This window comes from Oryza sativa, chromosome 1 (genome assembly GCF_034140825.1).
Source record: "Oryza sativa Japonica Group chromosome 1, ASM3414082v1".
In the NCBI taxonomy this organism is placed as follows: Eukaryota; Viridiplantae; Streptophyta; class Magnoliopsida; order Poales; family Poaceae; genus Oryza; species Oryza sativa.
In genome coordinates this window covers 9,683,441-9,706,009 of record NC_089035.1, presented here as the reverse complement: position 1 = coordinate 9,706,009, position 22,569 = coordinate 9,683,441, and the positions used below count along the sequence as shown (strand labels likewise).

The 22,569-nt window shown below is 45.0% G+C and overlaps 5 protein-coding genes across 6 annotated transcripts; 3 read left to right on the top strand and 2 right to left on the bottom strand.

Annotated features, from left to right (window-relative positions):
* Window positions 1–866: 866 nt before the first annotated feature.
* LOC4324262 (E3 ubiquitin-protein ligase SIRP1-like) lies at window positions 867–2,614 on the bottom strand. The gene is made up of 2 exons (XM_015764268.3): window positions 2,576–2,614; window positions 867–2,155 (listed from the first exon to the last, which is right to left on the bottom strand). The coding sequence occupies exon 2, from the start codon at window positions 2,084–2,086 to the stop codon at window positions 1,097–1,099; it is 990 nt and encodes a 329-aa protein (XP_015619754.1). The 5' UTR covers window positions 2,087–2,155; window positions 2,576–2,614; the 3' UTR covers window positions 867–1,096.
* Window positions 2,615–3,443: 829 nt separating this feature from the next.
* LOC4324261 (histidine biosynthesis bifunctional protein hisIE, chloroplastic) lies at window positions 3,444–8,118 on the top strand. Of its 2 annotated transcripts, XR_003241808.2 has the most exons (6): window positions 3,444–3,734; window positions 4,867–5,112; window positions 5,201–5,296; window positions 5,369–5,520; window positions 7,270–7,402; window positions 7,686–8,118. XR_003241808.2 is itself a non-coding variant. In XM_015755720.3 (5 exons), the coding sequence occupies exons 1-5, from the start codon at window positions 3,510–3,512 to the stop codon at window positions 7,885–7,887; spliced, it is 921 nt and encodes a 306-aa protein (XP_015611206.1). In that variant the 5' UTR covers window positions 3,444–3,509; the 3' UTR covers window positions 7,888–8,118. The 2 variants fall into 2 exon arrangements, 1 of the variants encoding a protein (XP_015611206.1); XM_015755720.3 differs by lacking the exon at window positions 7,270–7,402.
* Window positions 8,119–8,574: 456 nt separating this feature from the next.
* LOC4324260 (presenilin-like protein At1g08700) lies at window positions 8,575–10,366 on the top strand. The gene has a single exon (XM_015755710.3). It carries the CDS (start codon window positions 8,669–8,671, stop codon window positions 10,103–10,105), a length of 1,437 nt encoding a protein of 478 aa, XP_015611196.1. The 5' UTR covers window positions 8,575–8,668; the 3' UTR covers window positions 10,106–10,366.
* A 1,712-nt stretch (window positions 10,367–12,078) lies between these two features.
* Window positions 12,079–13,134, bottom strand: LOC4324259 (late embryogenesis abundant protein ECP63). Its single transcript, XM_015755700.3, has 2 exons — window positions 12,630–13,134; window positions 12,079–12,526 (listed from the first exon to the last, which is right to left on the bottom strand). Exons 1-2 carry the CDS (start codon window positions 13,046–13,048, stop codon window positions 12,220–12,222), a joined length of 726 nt encoding a protein of 241 aa, XP_015611186.1. The 5' UTR covers window positions 13,049–13,134; the 3' UTR covers window positions 12,079–12,219.
* Window positions 13,135–17,130: 3,996 nt separating this feature from the next.
* Window positions 17,131–22,205, top strand: LOC4324258 (mitochondrial import receptor subunit TOM40-1). Its single transcript, XM_015755692.2, has 11 exons — window positions 17,131–17,413; window positions 17,517–17,598; window positions 17,701–17,800; window positions 17,893–17,988; window positions 18,100–18,150; window positions 19,069–19,134; window positions 19,948–20,049; window positions 20,823–20,891; window positions 20,972–21,055; window positions 21,277–21,372; window positions 21,776–22,205. Exons 1-11 carry the CDS (start codon window positions 17,218–17,220, stop codon window positions 21,830–21,832), a joined length of 999 nt encoding a protein of 332 aa, XP_015611178.1. The 5' UTR covers window positions 17,131–17,217; the 3' UTR covers window positions 21,833–22,205.
* The last annotated feature ends 364 nt before the right edge of the window (window positions 22,206–22,569 follow it).

Sequence of the window (22,569 nt, the reverse complement as noted above, 5' to 3'; positions counted from 1 at the left end):
TAATTATAAAAAAATTTCAAATAAGACGGACGATCAAAATTTAGCGTGGAAATTTATAGTTGCACTTAGGGCAGTAGCAGTGCGTCGTCAAAATTTGAGGAGCCTCGCATGCCACCTGTGCAGGAGAACGCCCAAGAACAATACTCCACAGTGCAGATTTTTTTAAGTGGGGCCACCAATCTTTATTCCCTTTTACTTTTCATCTACCCTCTCTCTATCCTCTAGTCTTCGTTCCCACCAAAGAAAGTCACTGAACCATGAACTCCTCCCCACCGACGGAATCAGCAAGGCGGCGACCGGAGCGACGGCTGGGCGGCCCAAGCAGCGAGCTCGTCCTCGCGCGGAGCCGAGCGAAGCGCTGGAGCGGCGCCGCGTCGACGAGCCCCAGCCGGCACAGATCGAGGGGCAGCGCGGCTGGCGAGCCCTGGCCGGCACAGATCGGGGGGGCGGTGCGGCCGGAGCCGCCGCTCCTTTCTCCCGGTCGGCCCCGCCCTCCCCTCCTCGCTCCTCTCTCCCTCTCTCCTTTGGCACGTGTGGGTCCCGCCGGCTGTGCTCCGCGTTCTCGAGGATTCCACGCGAATTGCCGATGTGGCACCGAATATTCGGTTCTTGGGTGCGAGGCTGAACACCACCTCGGTGCGTTGTAAACACCCTTAAAATAGAATGGAGGGAGTACTCCAAATAAAAAAGGCAAATCTCATAATACGATGTGACATATGGATATATGATGCATCACATCTTTAACACGAGGTTGGTTTGTTTTTTTTTTTTTGAACGGTACTAGTATTTGTGTTCAGGACACCGGTGCAACCTTGAACTTGATTAGCATCATGCAGAGTTCATATACACGCCACTAATATACTCCATTTTCCGCCGAACGCAAATTGTATATTAAAATCATGGGATATATCACAAGATGATTGCTAAAGAAAGGGGAGACGAGGAAAAATGAAGTTCCATTGGCACCAAAGCCAGTCACCACAGCGACGACGAACCCCGGATTATGTACATTGTCAAAGTTGCAAAACCATGAGCTCCTCCGCCGGTCGCCGGAGCAGCAGCACCGCCGGTGACCGGCGACCATCCTGAGTCGTCATCACTCGTCGCTGTGCTGCTGCGCGTGCGAGCTGCTGCCGGAAGTCGACGCCGGCGACGGCTGGGAGAGGATGCTCCTGAGCTCCTGCATCACGGCCGGCAACCTGCCCAGGCCTCCCCCGTCGACCCGCGGCGCCGGCTGGGACAACCGCCGGCCGCCGCCGGAGTGGGCGGCGCCGCCGCGTGCGGACTTGGAGGAGTCGTCGTCGTCGTCGGTGGGGAGCTGGAAGCGGCAGACGGGGCAGGAGCTGTGCATCTTGAGCCACGGCACGATGCACTTGGCGTGGAACCTGTGCCGGCACGGCATTTCCGTGGCGCGCTCGCCGGCGGCGTAGTCCTCGAGGCAGACGGCGCAGGCGGAGTCGCAGTCGCCCCCGGCGGCCACCTCCACCGTCGGCATGGACTCCACGGCCTCCTTCTTGGCCGGGAGCGTGCCCTGCCGCCCCGCGTCGCCGTCGCCCACCCGCTGCATCAGGGCGTCCAGGCCGGGGCCGAGGAAGTAGTCGGCCAGCGCCACGCCCTCCGCGTCTCTCGAGGTCCCGACGACGGCGCCGGCCTCGGCCGCGGCGGCGGAGATCGTGGCGGTGGCGGACTCGAGGCGCTGGAGCTGGCGCTCCCGAAACTCCTGCATGAGCAGCAGCAGCGCGGCGGTGCGCCGCCGGCTCTCGGAGAAGTCGAGGAGGGCCAGGTCGCGGTAGTAGCCGTCGTCCGCGCCGGCGGCGTCCGCGAGGCGACGGCTGCGGCGGTGGCGGCGGACGGCGTCGCCGCCGCCGCCGCCAACCATGCCGTCGATGATGGGGGCCCAGACGGAGGAGATCGCGCCGCCGCCGCCGGTGGCGACGCCGCGCGCGGACTCGATCTCCTCGACGAAGCCGCTGTGGCAGTACGGGCACTTGATCTCCACCTCCCCCTCCGCCGCCGCCACGGCGCTCACCGTCGAAGCGCACATGTGGCAGTAGTACAGCCCGCCTGCCGCCGCCTCCTCCGCCATTGCTCCCGATCTCCTCGCCGCCGCCGCCGCCGCCGCCGTCAATGCAGCAGCTTGGATTCCTCTCTTGGGCTGCGACGAAGGATTCAACAAACCGAGAGATCAAAACCCAATGCACGATTTCTTTTTCCTTTTCCTTTCCATCATCGAAAGGCACTCAGATCCCCAAATCAAGAACAAAGTTCCATCAACAAGAAACAAGAACCACTCAGATCCAACCAGGAACAAAAAAAAAACAAGAACGGCAACCACAAATTAACACCAAGAACAGAAGATTCTAACAACATGTTCAACAAGGCCGCAAACGAAATTAGGATACGATCAAGAAACCAACCGAGCAACCACAAATCTTTGCACCAAACAGAACAACTGCAACCCTAAATTCCTCTGAACACGCTCTTGACAGAACCGATCGAAGGAGAAAGAACACAAAATCAGAGGAAATCATCAACCAAATCAGTCAATCAATCAAAAAAAAAAAGAGATGGTCACCTTGGGCAGGGCAAGTGAGAGGGGGAGGAGATCAGGGCCAGAGAGGGAGGGGCTCTCCACCAGCCTCCTCTTTATTATTACAGTGATGACCTCCTAATCCAACACATTTTTTAGGCAGTTATTAAAGAGGGCTTTTGCCTGCTTAATTATTGCCTAGGATGCTCTGTCATCCTAATTTTAAACTCCCCAACAATTTCTTGTTGATTTTTCTCTATGCTCTTTTCTCCCGTGAAAAAAGTTTCAGTGGTGGTGCCATTTCGCTTTCATCCAACCCAGAAATAGATCATGAAAAGGAACATAAAAGCGACGAAAAGAAATATGCTTTTTTTTCTAAAAGATTATTTCCCATTTATTCTCTAATAGATTTAATCATGTGCTGATGACATTATTATGATTCCTTAAAAAAAGCAATGCGCGCGCTCCGAGCCGGTTCACCTTTTTAATTGAAGTACAGCGATATTTACCAAATTTCGATCAAACGTATTATGAATTCTTAAAAACCATTAAAATTTTCACTTCCAATTTGCTTTCGTCCCGCTTTGAACCTAAAATTTTTTCACTGTTTTCGATCGGTTTTCGTCAAAAGCATACTACCACTAGTTGTTGCATTAATGTACTATAAATAAGACACATATTTTATCTCGACTTTTGGTTAAAAAAAGGCATATATAACTTACTTTAAAATATAAATAAATCTATTTTCGGTTTATTTTAATTAAAACTTAATTAATCATACGCTAATAGTTCCATCTACGTACCCAACCTTAATAACGGGCCTAAAGCAGGCTAACGTGGGCCGTATTACGGGCCGGTTTAGGCTGGGCCTGAGTTGGTCCAGATATAGTGGGCCGGAATATCGCGAGGTGACGCTGACGCGTCCATCGCGCACGACATCGCCCCCGTCACCCTCTCTGCGCTGCTGCTGCTGCTTCCGATGGCGGCGCCTCCGCTTCCCCGCGCCCCCGTCTCCTCCTCCGCCGCCGCCGCGTCGCCGGGGGGCCGCGCTCTCCTCCTCCTCCGCGTCGGCGGAGGAGGTTCCGGAAGATGCGCTGGCGTGGCGGCGGCGGCGGCACCGGGTTGGCGGCGGCCGTTCCCGGCTGCCTCCGTCGCGGCGCGCTCGGCTGGTACCACGCCGGGAGAGGTCGCCGTCGATCCTAAGGTTGGTCTCTGCACCACTATCCCTATCGGTTCTCGGCGAGAGGTTGCCGGAAGCGTTTCAGGGTGGATGTGCCTCTCCTTTGGTGCTCTAAAGACAGACGAGAATGACAACCGCCACATGTTCGTCGGAATTCCTAGATGAGGGTTCACCTCTGTAGTGCTGTGTAGCGTGAGGCTTTTATTGTTGTTCATGTAGAGATAGAAGAGTATGCTGGATTTCTTGTGCCGCAGAGTTGGGGATTTCTTGCTTTGAGCTAAGCTTATTTTGTTGCTGCAAATCTTTGCAGATGGTAGTACATCACGCTAGTTATTGATAGAACGATGCTGTTAGTATAAGACCCGTGGGCAAGCTGATTAGAGGCACAATGGCAGTTCATTTTTGGAGTGATGCGTAGCTACGTTGATTTATGCACTAACAAGTATTCAGCCACTGAAGGGCATGCAATTCATCATCCTGGGCCCGTTTATCAACTTGTAGATATGAAACATCGAATGGCCCTGTCATGTCACCTACTGTCCTACCCATTCTATCAGAATCTCAATTAACTGTTTTTTAGCAGGGATTATTCTAAAATGCACAATTATCAGATGACTACTTCAGTACCTTCTATGTGTTAAATATACTTTTGTATTTTGGGGGAATATGATGACGTGTTTCTTAGTTTGCAGTGCATGTTTGTTCTGTATTTTAATATTAATACACCCTAGTTTCTTAACTATGTTCTTATACATATCTTGGTTGCTCTTGATGGGAGGCATTTACTTTAGTAAAGCAAATATTTGCCATGGTCTCATGAATTTAAACTAGCTTCTAAATGAATTGACATAGATGCAGTGTTTTCCATTCCGTGACTGTTTGATGACTATTGGGTATTTTAGCAGATTTGCCTTCCATAGACTTTCGCTGAACTATAACTTTCACAGTGCTATGGAGCTAGTTTGTTCTAGGTTCTAGAGGAACTAAGACAGAATATGAGACTGCCAGTTTTTGCATGGATCTGAAGAAACATTTTTCACAAATAAACTTTCTTAAGATGCAATACAATTTTAATCATCATGTACTGTATGTGACTGGTTTGCTTAGTTATATCATATCTTACCTAAATTTTATTTTCATTCTGGACGAATTTTAGGTCGAAGCAATACTAGACAGTGTGAAGTGGGACAGTAAAGGCTTGGCTGTTGCTATTGCCCAAAATGTGGATACTGGAGCCATTCTCATGCAGGGTTTTGCCAACAAAGAAGCCCTTGCAACAACTATATCAACCAGGAAAGCTACATTCTATAGCCGTTCACGGTCTTCATTGTGGACAAAAGGGGAGACATCAATGAATTTCATCAATGTGCATGACATTTTCTTGGACTGTGACCGTGATTCTGTAAGCCTTGCTTGTCACGATGCTTACTTTTGCTTCAGTGGATACTAACTGCTAATTGGGTTGTTTGTTTTTTTTTCCTGAAACATAGATAATATACCTTGGGAAGCCAGATGGGCCTACTTGCCATACAGGGGCAGAGACTTGTTACTATACTTCAGTCTATGATGCTCTACAAGGTTCGAAGGTATCTGTTCTTGGGTTGCCCTTTCTGTAAATGAACCTTTACATATAATTTAACTATGAGACTCCTTCACAGCCCAATCAAGATAGGCAGGTTGTCTCAACTCTGTACTCACTTGAAGATACAATTAGTAGACGGAAGGAAGAGATAGTTACTGAAGGAAGTGGCAAGCCATCATGGACAAAAAAACTAATACTTGATAACCGGCTGCTTTGCTCAAAAATAAGGTATGTGATGTTATATTTCAAAATTCGTCTATAAAACTAATGGTCCAAACATTAAATAAATAAGCATATTATGCATGGCTCAGGACAAAACATTGCATTATTCCCTGTCATTAATTCTCATATTCTAGTTCAGTCATCACTATTGGGTATGCCGATTGGTTAGTTAATTGATGTGCTGTTATGTATGCTTGTTCAATATCCAAGACAGTTCACAGTTATTCTTTATCCATGGTTTTTGTTAAACATTATGAGCTTGCAGGACATTATGTGATACTATTAATATTGTGTACTCCCTCTGGTCTTAACCTCGTTTTTAGCTTCTTGTCTTTTGAGATAAAACCATGTCAGTTTCTGTGATATACTTTCAAGTTATCAACATAAAACATACTGGAAGTAGTTTCTATGGTGAACATAGTACACATGTGATCTTTACTTGGTCACAGATGTTGAAGAAGACACTGTTAGTTCTGGAGCAAAAGTTTTGATACCATGCGCTACAGTGACAAATTGACAAGCATTTTTATGGTGGTCTACTAGAAGAATCTACCTTTTTACAATAGCACAACATGAAAATAGAACCATTCAAAATGTTATTGCAATGAAATCCTGTTTAGGGAAGGTGTCATTCTACATCATATCGAACGGGAAATAATTTTAGGACACAACTTGCTGGGTTAGATTTCTTCCTTTTCTGCCCTTGGTGAGGTCTTGCATATTCTTCTGGTCCCTTGTATATTCTCCCTATTCACCTGTCAAGAAAAAAAAAAACATAATCTTGCAAACAACTGAAGTTGATAAAATTATTACTGGTTGCAACATTTTTTCTCGGACTTTTTCATCAGCATTTGGAAATGGTCAAATGGGAGCCTAATACACTTAACTTGTTCTTAGGGTATGACTGTTGGATATAAAATTAGATCCTAATACCTCAGTTTTGAACTTTTGATATAGCCTTAGGCTTGAACACCATTCAGGGGATACCATTTTAAGATTTCGTTAATATGGATCAACAAAGGTTTAAAAGGCATCTTGGGGGTGGGCTCGACGGAACCGTATCCTCTAACATTACACACTAATGTCACCGTGTGACATTCCTTTGATCCACACCATCCATTCTAAATCAAAGGTCATAGATTTTTTGGCATGCAATTAATCAAACTAATTAGTAGATTATGTAGTTAAACAAATTCAGGCAAATTCAGGCAAGTAACAAGCACATGTCGATAATTAGGTTTAACTTAGAGCAGGTACAATAGCAGGCTATAAGCCAGCTGCAAACATATTTCAAGAAGATAAATGAGGAGAGAGAAGGGTAGTGGGCTACAGATTTGTAGCCAGCTATATCACGGATTCCAAGATGCAGTGTGTGTATGACAGGCGGGACCAAATATTAATAGTGTAGTATGTAACTATTGTATAAATGAGTTATTAGATTGGCTATAGATGAATTGGAGCTAGTAGTTGGCTATACTATTAAACTTGCTCTTACCTGTTAGACGCAATGATTAGCATATGAACCTGTTAAGGAATAAATCTCGTGCATCAATTTTCTTTGTGTTGCCACATCTTCCATCAGAAAAAGACAATTCTCATAATCTACAAGTTGGTGGGCTCATGTTACTGAACATGAAGGGACTACTTTAGTGCTAAAAAAATTTCCTACTCATTAAGTATGGTAATGTTTAACTACATAATCTGCTAATTAATTTGATTACTTGTATGCCAATTAATCTATAGCCATTGATTTAGTTTGGATGGTCTGGATTCAAGAATGTCACACCGTGACATTAGTGTGTAATGTCAGAGGATACGGTTCCGGGCTCGACTAGATAATAAAATTCATCATCGTCAACCTGTTTGAAGTATTCAGCATTTGATCAAGGTAAAGGAATCCTCTTAATCATCATATAGCAAAAGAACATACTCTTATAGCCATTAATGCGTCTCATGCACCATATGTTGTTAATCATTTGGCCTCTCTTTCAGAGTTTATCTGTTAGCATGTACAATATGATGATCGATGTGCGTTGTGAAAGCAATTGACATACATATTGTGTTCCTTGTATTATATTGCCGTCGTTCTTTCGCCTTTTCCCTATCCCTCTCTCAATGTGAATGCCCATATATTTGACATACATACTGATTTGGTTTTTCATATTTTCCAGCGAAGAAGCTGGAGAGCTAAACCAAACACTGCTTGAGAACGAGGACGAGAGCCGCACAATCAGTGAGATGGGTGATTTGCTATACCACGCGATGGTGCTGCTTAGGGTCAAGGGCGTGAGGATGGAACAGGTCTTGGAGGTCCTCAGGAAGCGATTCTCGCAGTCTGGTATTGAGGAGAAGGCCAGTCGCAACAAATCTTAGGATATTACTCACAGAGTGGATGGGTTTACCAGTTTGCTTATGTCGTATCGGCATTGGTGCCAAGTGTGTACCATTGAGTAGTTTGGTCTTCTTAATTAGACCGAAGGTTGTGAATTGTGATTATGCTTTAATTGTTCTCCAATAAGACACTGAGCAAATACATGTCTGGAATTTGCAGTGCTGTTCTTGCTGTCGCCAATAAAATAATAAAATCAGCTCATAAGTAAAGCATCTTCCTGATTTGATGATCTTTTTTTAGCTATGTTGTGAAACCGCTGCTCTTATTTCAACGCCGTGCAAAGTTCAATCTCAACAGGAATCTGGGGAAAATGCTACACATACAAGTCGTTAGTATACTACACTTTTATTAACTGTATTAGTTAAGCAGGGTTCACAAATTTGTTCGAATTTTGTCATCCGAAATCTGAAGCTCTCCTAAGCAGATCGGTTTGCGCTGAATTTCATTTGAAATTCAACGAATTTGTTACATCGCCTCTGAGATGTTCACAGCCAAGTAGTAGCAAATTAAAGGAAAAGGACAAAAATAAAAAACAGCGTGCAAACAAATTCCCTGCAATAGATTAAAAAAAAAATCGAGCAGTCAGTTCCATAAGAAAGAAAATGCCCGTAAATTTGAGAAATTTCGCGCGAATTTACACAAACGCGTGAGCCGCCCGAAAATACCCCGAGAACTCTGACCCCGGTCGGACTCCCGACTCCGAGACGAGACAGAGAAATCCCCAAATCCCCACGTCTCCTCCTCCTCCGCCGCCGCCGCCGCATGGATCCCGCCGCCGGCTCGCCGGATCCGGCGCCGGCGCCGGGGGCGACCACCTCCACGGCGGCGACCGTCCTCGACGGCCTCGGCGCGGAGGTGCTCGCGGTGATGTCGCCGGTCTCCATCTGCATGGCGCTGGTCGTGCTCCTCATCTCCCTCCTCGCGCCGCCCTCCGCTCCGGGGTCCGCCGCGGCCGCCGCGCAGCCGCCGCCGCCGGTCACCGCCGCGACGCTCGTCTACCTCGAGAGCCCCACCGACACCCCGGGGCAGAAGCTCGTCGGCGCGCTCCTCGACGCCGCCGTCTTCGTCGCCCTCGTCGCCGTCGTCACCTTCGTCCTCGTCGCGCTCTACTACTACCGCTGCACGGGCTTCCTCAAGAACTACATGCGCTTCTCCGCCTTCTTCGTCCTCTTCTCCATGGGCGGCGCCATCGCCGCCGCCGTCCTCCGCCGCCTCGGCGCCCCGCTCGACGCCGCCACCGCGCTCGTGCTCCTCTTCAACGCCTCCGCCGTCGGCGTCCTCTCCGTCTTCGCCTCCGCGGTCCCCATCGTCGTGCGCCAGGGCTACATGGTCGCCCTCGCCGTCATCGTCGCCGCCTGGCTCTCCAGGCTGCCCGAGTGGACCACCTGGGTCATGCTCATCGCGCTCGCCCTGTATGACCTCGTCGCCGTGCTCGCGCCGCGGGGTCCTCTCAGGATGCTTGTGGAGCTCGCCTCATCCAGGGACGATGAGCTCCCTGCGCTCGTCTACGAGTCGAGACCGACGGTTGGGCCGGCCTCCGGTTCTTCCTCCTACGCTTCAGCCATGGGATCAGTTGAGATGCAGCCGGTGGCCGATCCCGGTCGATCGGGTGGAAATCAGTATGACAGAGTAGAGCAGGAGGATGATTCGAGCCGCGCCGTGGTGGAAATGAGGGATGTTGGTGGTAGCCGATCAAGCATTCGTGAGAGGAACCTCGAAAGGGAGGCGCCGATGGCGGTATCGGTATCAGGGCATTCATCGAATCAGGGTGGGAGTTCACAGCATGCTGTGATTCAGATTGAGCAGCACGAGGAAGGAGAGACAGTGCCATTGGTATCAGCGGCATCTGCCAACAATGCAGCCCCTAATGAGGAGCACAGAGAAAACTCTTCTTCAGACTCTGGTATGGAGTTCGAGATGTTCGAGTCCACCAGGGGCATCAAGCTGGGACTTGGTGATTTTATCTTCTACAGCGTGCTTGTGGGGAGGGCTGCGATGTATGATCTGATGACGGTGTATGCGTGCTACCTTGCCATCATTGCTGGGCTTGGCTGCACCCTTATCTTGCTGTCAATATGCAAGCATGCATTGCCTGCACTCCCGATCTCCATCTTGCTGGGTGTCACATTCTACTTCTTGACTCGGTTGCTGATGGAGCCGTTCGTCGTTGGCTCTTCAACCAACTTGGTGATGTTCTGATTAATCTGCTATTGCCATTTTACATATGTGAAACAAGAAAGAGGAAATGATTGGCATTTTTTTTCAGTGACTGGTATTTTTGTTGGTCACTTCGTAGAGCAGTCATATGTATTTATCATTAGGAAATGTTGTTACAAGTTCAAGACCTTAGGCTCTTAAGGTAGTCTCAGGGATCGACTAGTTACATGCCTTGTTGTATGGTTCTATCAACATGACATGACATTTGAGAAGAAAGATTTTCGTTTCATGTTCTCTTGATTACTCTTTGACTGATATTTTGGGTTGCTCTCACTAAGATCAGAGGTCAAGTAATCACTTATTCATCATACTTTTTACCAACCTGAAGTCAAATTAATATTCTTATTCCTCCCATAAGCTTAATTTAGTGAATTGGAGCTAAACTTAAGATCAGAACTTTCTATTATTCTTAGTACTCTTCAGTATTGCAGATACACTAAATGGAAACTATTGGATTTGGCACTGTTCAGGACTAATTGAATTTGCCATCCTTTAGTAGATGTTGCTCTAGGATTTGCCACTTCGCCATTCTTTAGTTGTTCTTTTAGTACACCCAATTTGTGATTTTTGAAGCAAAAATAATCAGAAACCTGATGTTTCATGTGTATTTGATTTCAGAACCCAACATATTTCTGTGCAGGTGAGCCTAAGCATTTTGACAACTTCATACTTCAGTGCTTAGCCTTTGGCAAGTTTGACTTGTGGAAAATGCATTTTTTAAGCTTCTCTAATCTCTAACAGAATTAATCAGTACATGTACAGAACGGCTGAGAAGATTCATCATTCATTAATGAAAATCCTGAGTTGTATGAGCATATTTTGATACTTTCAGGGGAAGGTATGGCAGTGGCATTTTTACATCTTGGAGCTTATATCTTCACAAACTAGAAACTTTTGGAGCTCATGAGGAAATAGTGAAGCTAAAGAGAAGTTCAGAAATGAGATCTGCCGATTGTTTCTTGATAGCAGTTTTAGTGTTGCATACGGTTCCTTTCCTTGCATTGTAGTATGTGTTTGCCTGCACACCGTTTTGTCAAAACTGAATTACACCTCTGCTGCTGGGAGGTTTGTGTTTGTTCGCAAGAGGATAATAATAGTACTCCTACATCGTAGCAAAACTGCTTCGTGCTTTTGGTTAGTCTTTTTTTCTTCAACGGATATGTTGATACGTGACATTGTGGTACATAATCGTGGAGATGATGTTTCTTTCACTGTTGACAAAATTAACGCAGGTCCTGTCACCGATGAATGGGTAAATAAATTGCTTGGCCGCCGATCAGGTGTAAGTAACATCGATCAAATTTCAGGATGTTTTTGTGTAGCTGAATTGAGGCCTTGTGTAGGCTGTGTGCAGATGTGCCTTGAATCTTGATGCACCTCTCCAATTCTTTGCAGTGTTGCATTTGCACAGTCCCTCTTTTCAAACTCGATTGGCTGATTGATTCTGACATCTTGTGTGCTGTATAACATTTACATGGCTATCATGAACTATGGTGGACTTCCTAGCATGCATAACGAAGAAATGAATGTGAGTGGTTTTCCGATAATTGTTACTACTTCCGTCCAAAAAAAAATAGTGGTCGATTTCGATTTTTCTTGTAAACGTTTTACCATTCGTCTTATTTAAAAAATTAGAAATTTAATAATATAGTAAGTCACAAACAAAATAAATAATAATTCTATAATATTTTTTATAATTTTTTAAATAAGACGAATGATAAAAATTAAAAACAAAAGACAAGTATTTTCGTACTTCATATGTTATTTTTCATCTGTTATTCATATGTTTTGGGTTTTAGGCTTTAAATAGATTCGTCATATGTTTTTGAGTTTTAAATAGATTCATGTTTTGGGTTTTAAATAGTTTCGTGCATTGTGAATTAGACGAGAGATTAATTAAGATACTAGACCGTCCGTAAGGAGGGAGAGTGAGGGGATAGCAAACTGTTCTCTGCTTTGGACAAGTGATTAGGGGATATTTTATTACTTTTAACTGCCGCATTACATATTTACATTACAGATTATACTGAGATTAGTACAAAACGCGACGAGCAAAAACACCGTGGCGTGGCGCCGCGCGGTCGGCTCCGGCGATCTCAGCGGCGGCGCCCACCATCTCCGGCCGCCATGCCGGTGCCCTCCTCCCCCATCTTGCCCACGTCGTTGAACGCCTGCCCCGTCATCTGGTCCGCCGCCTTCACCCGCATCATCACCTCCTCCGCCGCCGCCTCCCCGCCGGTGTTCGTCGCCGTCGCCGTCGCGGCGGCTGTTCCCTTGTTCCCGCCGGCGGCAGCCTCGGCGCGCTTCTGCTCCACCACGTCCTCCGGCATCGTCATCTTCTGCCTGAACGCCTCCGCCGCGCTCGCCGCCGACCCGTAGATGTTCTCCGTCGCCGACCTCCCCCTGCGCACGAGCACGACACGTCCCGGACTCCGGTCAGGTGAGCCGAGTAGGAAGAAGCTTTCAAGAACAGAGAGAAATGGCGGCGAGCCGAGGCGACGGCTACTTCTCCTCCGACGACGGCTGAGGCTCGCTCCGCCGCCGCGCCTCCTCGGCCTTCTCCGCGGCGCGCCGCCGCACGTCCTCCCCGTGCTGCCACGCGGACTCGTCCGTCTCGCCCTTCCTCGCCGCCGCGGATCCCGCGAGCGCGCGCCGCGCGCCCTCCGCCTTGTCCGCCGCGAAGCCCTTCGCCTCGGCGGCCTTCCCCTCCCCGGCGGCTGCGCCTGCGCCAGCGCCGCCGCTGCCGGGCCCGGGGATCTTGTCGCGGACGGCGCCGAGGAGGGACCGCGCGCTCTCCTGCACGGTGCCCAGCATGCCGCCTCCGCCGCCGCCAGGCTCGTCCCGCCTGGCGGCGTGGAGCTCGTCGGCCGCCCTGTGCGCCGCCGCCTCCGCGCGCTCCTCGCGGCTCTTCTGCATGGACGCCATTGATCAGATGATCTTGGTCTGCGTCAAAGCTAATCAAATCCTCTGGGTTGGAAATCGATTCGAGCTTGCTTCGCTCTCTGCTTCTTGGAGGATGAAGAGGAGGAGGGGGGTGGGGGATAAAAAGGAGGGCGGCGAGAGGATCGGAGGAATCCTCTGGAGATGGATGAGGCGGCGGCGCGGGCGGCCGCCGAGATGCGCCGCGGGCGTCGCGCTGCACGCCGCGTGTGACGCCGGCGGACACGTACCATGCATACGTGTGCTGCGGGGGCGCATGGAGTGTGTTCGCTTCTTCCTCAAAGCGGGGGAGGGGGTTAATGGGATCATTGCCATTGCAAATTGAAAAAATCATCTGTTTTAAAAAATATCTTTACAATTTATATAATTTGATCCATATACGCGTTTTGAATTTTTCTTTCCTACTGTATTTTTATGTCTCCTTTTAACCCTAACCTCAAATCCAACGACCATAGCCAAATCGATCACCTAATCTTGCCAACGTGGGGAGCGCCAATCAGCAGCGACGACGCCGGCGGCAAGTGACGACTAGCTAAATACAAAGCTTGCTCTCGACACAAGCATATGCAGTGGCGGCGCACGGTAACGATGAAGTTTCGATCTAGGTTGCGCAAAGTCGGTTCTGGCGACGGCGAGCTCAACATGAGCAGACCTAGCACTGGTGGAGGCAGTAAGGTCTAGGACGACACGTTCGACAGCTACGATACGCAGTCTAGGCGCCGATGAGCACCAAGCTAATGGTGCTGGTGCTGGCAATGAGTGCCAGCTAGCCGACTTGAGCGGTCGTGGACGGCGACCCCTCCATGCCGACGAGCGATGCCAATGGTCGTGAACGGCGACCTGGCTCCTCCACCACCCAATTATTTTTCTCTTTTTTTCCTATGTAGTTTTTTATATGATATTCATTCAATTATTTTGTACACGAATTATGAATGGTGAAGTGGTAGCAGTTTGTTGTGGTAGCGATGTCAAATGTTAGATTGAAAATTTTGATTAGAACTAAAGCATCCAATTGTGGAGTTGGCAGGAGGAAGGATAGTGTTGTTGTTCTTTGAGTTGTAAGAGACGATTTTATTTTAGTCCATAAAAAATAAAAAATAGAGTAGTCACAAAACGATTCATAATGTGTTTTAGACGTATAATGTGGAATTTTGATGTTTTGCAGCACATGATTTTAATTATGTGATAGTAGTGGTATTTTTCAAAATTGATAAATTTATAATGGCATTGATATAATTAACCAAACTGTAAATATATTCCTTAGCATTTTGAATTTTTTTTTCGCAATGCGCTGGCATTATCTTCGGAAACACGCCAAATATGTTATATTTAAGGAACATCCGTCAGCTACCCATTCTCGACCTTGATTTTTATTCCTGGTTTTGAAATAAGTATTTATATAGTGTAAAAAACAAACTAGTAGCAGCAAGCTAAGAAATTTAGCTTTTTCAGATTGTGACTAATTGGCAACTCCCTATCCTTCTAGCATCTTAAACACCCTACAAAATGTTTCTCGTCTTGAGGATAAAAAATGCACGTTTCTAAGATAAACCAATGTGTGAGCTAGTTCCTCCTTTCTATCACAAAATTTCAATGTTTGGGTAAGATCAATCAAAATTTTAAAACTTTGATGAATGATACATTTTAGTTAAAATAATAAAAATATTATTAGTATATTTGTCTTAAAGAAACTTTCATAATCAATTAAGATTTATTAGACTTTATAAATCTAGTCTGATATAAAGTAACAAACACGTGCTATCAAAACAAAATGTGAAATGTCATCCTCCCTTCCTTCGGTGATTTGGTCATAAGTACATAACATTCAAAATATAATTTGATCAAACTACAATTGATATTTTTCCAAGTGAAGAAAAAAGATTTTGAGTGCTATTATTATGTTATGTCCCGGTGGGGCTCCTCTCACGTACGTCAAAGGGACGTGTCTCTCTGACTTATGGGCCCATAGGTGTGGGCCTCACTTATCAGGGACTCTCGACCCTCTGACTTATCAGGCCCCATTTATCTCTTTTGACCACATGTATCATGTTCCCATTGATGAGTATGTTCCAATTAGCAACCTTTGAGAGGAACGCCATCTATACATAGATCAATAGTCACCGAATTTAAATGTTGAAAGCTCTTTGATACATATTTAAGAATATTTTTATGTAAAAACATGTCGAAACAAACTTGTAAGGATAAAAATGCGGTAAACATTGGTTAACGTTTTACTCTTCTTGCCATTTGCAATATAAAAAAATATGAACAAAACTGAGTGAAAAAAGTTAGGATAAAATAAGATAGGAATAGTATATCGGTAGGATTAAAAGTTATCTCTTATTAGGTGGTTTTTTTTCCATTTAGCATGAAAATGACCATAAAAGTTATGAATAATTAATATATGCACGGTCGTCACTCTTTAACACTTGGGATGGACATGCCCTGATCAATGACACTAAATTACCGTATGTAGACCCATACCTATTGCTTCATCAAGTGAATATTGTTGCCAGAGGGAGTCCCGACTTGACCATCTTGCTTAGTTCAGAAGGCAAGCCATCGAAACTGTGTGGATTATGGGCCAACACCTCCATAGCTTAAACCAAAATCAAGGTCTTTCGAGAAGGTCCACGTGTCCATCATCTGTCTAAAGACATGCCAAGAAAAGCTAGACATTCGAGACTCTGGTTGGGTCAACTAACCTAAGTTGAATTCGTTCCCAGAGCTGCTCGAAAACAATCACGTATCCTTTTGCGTTGGAGCATGAGGCATGCTGGCTAGCCACCTAGGAACCAAGTCATGCTAGGGGTACATGACTTTGGGTTGCCTGAGGACTACTAGGTGTATCTTGGCTAGTGAGATCAAGTGGAGTAGGCAGGTCACCCCTTCTCGCGGTCCACCATATAATTGCACCCGAGGGTGAACCCTGCACTCCATGTGTCATATTGCAATCAACCTTGGCACCTCGTCAAGGGTAGAGTGGCATTCTCGCGTGCTGATGACATGTTGATGTGTGTTCAATAGGGCACTATGCCACCCTTGGGAGCATGCACAAGCTATAGAGCTCGTCCATTGTATTTTTTTTAAGATAATGGAATGAACATTCCGGCCTTTGCTCATCAAAGCTACAGCCAATTATTACAATGTATCACTCAAACGAAGAGTGTAGTTCATAATGAAATTAAACACACCCAACAAAATAAAAGACCAAACCAAGATACAAAGAGATACAAAGTATCCAAGATTCAATCACTCTCAGGTCATCAGGCGTGGCTTTTAAGACGCGTAAAATATCGAGGAGACTGTAAGTGGGCCTAGCATGGATTCCAACAGGAGGTCGACTACTATAGTAGATCTAATGGAGAGTCGAAGGAGGTAGCTCAAGCTTATGAGTGTGCACAATGTTTTGTATCTCGTCAGAGAGAAAGAGATGACTATTAATTGTAGGTTATAAATGCCCATCTTAAACCCTGTAGGAGGGTTAAACACTAGAAATTGGCAAGAGCATCTGGCTTGCTAAGCTAGCTCGAGAGCCTCCCAAAACTTATACGAACTTCTTCGATAGTGACCAGGAGAGGAGTATTATTCGAGAGGCTAAACCTGTATACGTGATCATGTTCTCTCTTACTCCCTAGCACAATCGAACATGCCGTTTGCATTCGGAGCCCCTGGTAGATCCCCGAATATATGATTCCTCACATCTACCGTGTTTGACACCGACAACTATCGTTTTATCGTGTGACTACTACTTGCCACCTTAACTCTCGTTCAACTAACTTTTGCATCTACTGAATTCTCTTGCGTTACCGTTCCATTAGTTATGATATAATACCCTTGAAAAACCATATTATTATTAATATAGCTAGGTTATTTTGCGTTTACAAAGATTTTATCCCTAAATTCTGGCCAACAAAAAATCGGCAGCGTATACTTGAAGCCCAAGAAGGAATCAAGCCCCTCCCAAATACAACGCACGAATCCCGATGCAAATCCAACGGGTGTGAGGCGCCTACCAGCACCGAGCCCGTCAACCCCCCCAACTCCAGAAAACCCTCCTAAAACCCACACCACGACACGCATCCGACCTACCCCCTCTCTCGCTCCGCCGCCGCCGCCGCCTCCCCCCAAATCGCAAGCGCGCCGCCACCGCCATGGGCGCGGTCGTCAGCCACGCCTCCGCCGCGGCCCCGCCTCCCCCACCCACGGGCTACGCGCCCTTCGTGGACCCCGCGGCCGCGGCGGCGCCGCCACCGGCGGAGAAGGACGCGGCGGCCGACGAGGAGAAGGTGGACTACATGAACCTCCCCTGCCCCGTCCCCTACGAGGAGATCCAGCGCGAGGCCTTCAGTAAGCCTCCGCCCCCCGCCCCCGCCTCCCTTTGCATCCCCCCCTTGATCTGGTGGTGGTTGTTGATTCGGTGGTGACGCCGTGTGATCCTCTCTCGCTGCAGTGTCGCTGAAGCCCGATGTCTTCGAGGGATTGCGCTTCGATTTCACCAAGATGCTCAACCCGTTCTTCGGATTGAGCCACAGGTTCGACTTCCGGTTCCCCCCATCATCTAGTCTCGTTTTTTTCCCTTTGTAAATTATTACTAGCGGTTTTGGCTGTATCGTGACAATCCTTGTGCGCCTCAGTGTGTCCATGGGATCCATGGAGCTCCCATCGCAGGGGGCGGATGTGATCAAGGTCCCCACCTCCAACTACGAGTTCGGCGCAAACTTTATGGATCCCAAGGTTTGCAATGCTTTTCTTCTGTGAAGGGGTTCATGCTTGGTGTTCTAATATGGTTGGTTTCAGTGTTGATCCGAGTGTGGTTCATTTGCCAGATGATGCTCATTGGGAGGGTTTCGCACGACGGGAGGGTGACCGCGCGCGTTAAGTGCGATCTATTGGAAAATCTTTGCCTCAAGATAAATGCTCAGGTTTTTTGTTTGGAACCATATGAGCCAAACTGTGTTCAATATGAGATTAGCGCTAATTAACACCATCCTTTTGTACTTACTAATTAGCTTACCTTGTATGTATCCTGGCAGTTGACGAACGAGCCCCATTACTCCCAAGGCATGTTTAGCTTTGATTATAAGGTCAGTCTTTGTGTACATTTGGATTTGTGATGATGGGTTTTCCTAGTTTGGTAAATTTATTTGATGGCAATGTCATTCCAGCGATACATTTTTTTTTCTTTTCTTCAACAAGCTACTGTGTTTTGGTATAGAATCCTTCTCACTTAATGAAAGTGTGTCCTATATTGTTGCTATTTTTTTTATTAAAATGATGGAATAATGGAAGATATGATTGTTTTTTCTGGCATCTTTTAAATTTCCACTTAGGACAACATAAAGCCTGTTATCTTGCCGAACGATTTTAAGAAAAGAGATGGCATCGAAACTTTCGTAGTATTTTCATAATGCATCTCATGAATCATTAACAGATGACTCTTTCTTAGCAGATGCTGAACAATTTAGTTTCAAAGGAAAGTTATGGCTGATTTAATGAAATGCGTTATAGCTCATTTTCAGTCTGTTTCCTACAATTACTTTGCATTCCAAATAAATTCCTATTGTCATGTATCTTTAATTTCAATCGAAAACATCAAGAATGTGAAGATGGAATGCACACTCTGAAACGTGCCCCTAATTTTTACTAGTTTGTTAATTTGATAGACGTGTTTGTTGATGTAGTGATGCATTTCTTAGGAGTTCTCAACAACACATAATTTCCGTAGTTTTCTTTTGTTCCCTTTCCTCCCAGTTTTACCCCTTCCTTTTCCATAATATCTAGTTCTGAAGAATACTACTGGGAATGGCCAATGCAAGAAACTTTTTCTTTCCATGAAACTTTGTGTTGTTTCCTGTTTAAATTTCTCGCAAGTGTAAAGGGGTGTATTTGAGATATAGTGTATTCCAGATAGATATATCTTTTATTTAGTTTCTTCCTATCAATTATATCTGAAGGTGTACTTTATTTTATAACTTGTGTTGCTTTTATATCTTTGATTGCAGGGCAAAGATTTTAGATCACAGTTCCAACTTGGGAATAATGCCTTCTATGGAGGGAACTACATCCAGGTATGTGTTTATGTGTTTGCATATAATAACCATGCCCTTTGAGGATTTTCTACATTTTAGATTCTTGTGTAAGTGCATAGACAGCTGCTATGAAGACAGTTCTTGTTAATATGATGTAATGACTAGACAGCTTTTTTTCCCTTTTCCTTTTCTCAACTTAAAATTTACCTAGACGAAGTACTCCCTCTGTCCCCATTTACAGGGTGTGTAAAATATTTCGCTAAGGCCCTTGCATGCAATATATTTTCTTCCTGATCTGCCCCTATTAAGCAGACAATGCATGTAAACAAAGCACCAAGCCACCAAATTCTAGTAAATTGAAGCGCTCCGTTTCCTCATGCATGAAACGGATAAGCCAATTAAAATGGCGCCACACTGCATGCACCAATTATGTGGCCAGCACCTCCTTGCTTGCATGCATGCATGTAGCAGAGCACTCTTGGCTGAAAGCCCCAGTGTGTCCTGTGTTTTGGTACATCAACAACAACCAAAAAAAAAATACGCCCACTAAACTGGGAGAGAGGAAGTAATAATGCTAAGAAGACAAACATATTTCAAAAACAATGTGCCGTGGTAGCTTCTTTGTACAATAAGCATAAGAATATAACTCCAGAAATCTCTTAAGTAACTTTGTGGTGTTTGCCATGTGATTCTGTTGATTAAACTGGAGGATAAAAGTGATTAAACGGTTCACTTTTTTTGTTAGGGTCATGATCCAAAAGAAAATGCCTGATTTAACTGCATGAATTGAGTTGCCGAGAATATGTTTTTATTCTAACATATATATTAAACTAATATTTTTGTGTGTTTCAGAGTGTAACTAAGAACCTCTCCTTGGGAACTGAAGCTTTCTGGCTTGGGCAACAAAGAAAATCAGGAGTTGGCTTTGTTGCTCGATATGACACAAAGAAAATGGTAAGTTTGTTTACCTATCTTTAAGCTATTTAAGAATCATGATTACAGTGTCCACCCATGTGAAGTTGTTAGGTTACCATTCATTTACCATGTAACTAATGCCCACGGCCTCAAAAGGCTACGTTCAAGGTTTTATAGGATAGATTTCTAAGCGCTGTTCTAGCGCTCAGCCATATAGTCATGGGGACGCATTTGCTTAATTACTACTTTGGGGGGCTTAGTCATGAGAGTGCGTTTGCAGTCATGGCAACAGGTCAATACCTCTGGGGTGTTAGTTAGCACTTCCACAATTGTTTGTAATATCGTGTAAGCAAATAGTCAAAATAGCATGCACAAGTTCATACATGTATATGAATCGGACTATTTGCAATTTATAATCCTGACAGCCAGCCTTTTGTTTTCTCTTCAAGTTTGCTGCCTCTCACAAACTCTATTATTACATCCCTAGTGCCTCCCATTGTTGAATCTAAACTAACTGCAAGCATTGTATTTTTAATTTCTTGTGCAATAAGCATGCATTAGTGATAAATGTTCTACCAGATGTAAATACAAACCATGAATTGTATTGTATGAGCTCAGATGGCTCTTTCATATGATTAGTAAACTGGTAGTGGTTTTTTGAGACATTGTTGAAATATTGAATTGACCCTTTTTTTCGTTCATTGAATTGTAAGAGACATTAGAATTCATATTGGTTACTTAATTGGTAGCTGGATGGTCAACTTGACATTAAATTTGTATAATTAATGGAGACATGTGACATATATGTGCAGGTTGCAACTGGACAAATTGCAACCACTGGATTGGTTTCACTCAGTTACGTCCAAAAAGTATCAGAAAAGGTCGGTGTTCTGTAATGATGTTTTGAACATTTGCTTTTATTTTCTTTATACCATCTTACTCTATAAGTTTCTTCTTGCAGGTTTCCCTTGCATCTGATTTTATGTACAATCATATGGCGAAGGATGTAACAGCAAGTTTCGGCTATGATTATATGTTGAGACAGGTATATCTTGATTGTTTCCACCTTTTCGGTTTTTTTTTTGTGCGTTGGTCTAGCATGGTATGTGGGATGTAAAAGTTGCTGCAACAACTTGAGCATATTTTGCCTCTTCTATGGAACCTTTTTTTTTCAAAAATGGAAAATTCTATGTTTTTAGAGAATTTTGATTATTGAAGTTGTAACCACCTCATTAAATTAAAGTATATTTATGTTTAACCTTGCAGTGTCGTCTGAGGGGGAAGATTGATACCAATGGCGTTGTTTCTGCTCTTTTGGAGGAGCGGTTGACCCCCGGCGTGAATTTCGTTCTTTCTGCAGAGGTCAGCTTGCAGCCCTACTTATTCTATACACCAGGCTACCTATTATTGATTCAATGCCCTCTATTTTTAACACGTTTATGTAAGTGGGAAACCAAGTCTGGAACTGGATTATTGAATCAGAAGGTTAAGTAGAAACATAAATTAATGAAATATAGATGTCTCCTTAGTGAGCTGCGCTGAATAATAAAATAATAGCAAAAGGTAAAGAAACATTACACGCCTTCAAAATCCTAGCCATCTCAGATGCTTGAAATTCCAAGATATCAGCTTTCGTAGGCAGCAGAACTTAGCATTTGAGAAGCATATCTAGCCATCATAGGTGAATTTTATCGTGCCCTGCATTTAGTTGTATTTGGAGTATAATTTTGAATTGACATGATGTTGTTTCTACAATCCTGTGCAGCTTGATCACTGGAAGAAAGATTACAAATTTGGGTTTGGTATGGTTCTTGGAGAGTGAGGCAGTGTCGGCGGTTTCTTCGGAGACGCATGTACGATTATAGCAGTTGGCATTTGTCGACAGAACTAAGACAATTTTAGTTTTGCATTCATTTGTTTTCAGTTCTTCATGGGTTTGCTATTGTCTACGGCACCTTTTTTAATTGTACTGGCCTCATTACTTAAAAAGGCTCGATTAGGATAATGTAGTTATGAGATGGTGTTGGATTGCAGTAGCAAACCTGAATATAATTCAAACGTGTTGCTCTTTTTTTTGTGCGATATCGCGTTCACCGTTTTTTGTGCGGTATCGTTAGTTGTACTGTACTAAACAAAAATAACCCTCTTATTGTGACAAGATTGAGAAGTATCTTGTCGGTTATTCTCGAATTTCACCACACTGATCCATAACTTTGGCACCCATGTCATTCTTTCTTCTGATCAAATGTCAGCGTGCCCTTCCAAGCAGTAGTTTGTGGATGTAAACAAGAGTTTGTAGTGACGATGGAGCATATCTGTTAGGGTAGCACTAGGGTTCCATGGTACCAGTTTGCACAAATGCACATTAAAAATGACTCCCAATAAATGTGCATTCGAAGAGAAAGGGTAGAGATGCATCTTAGGAATACTCTCTCCATCCCAATATCATGTATAGGATGTGTCACATCTATGTTATGTTGCTATTGGAATGATGGGATTAGGTGATAAGCAGAGGTGCCGATCTTGATGAAAAGAAGCTGAGTTTTCACGAAGCACAAC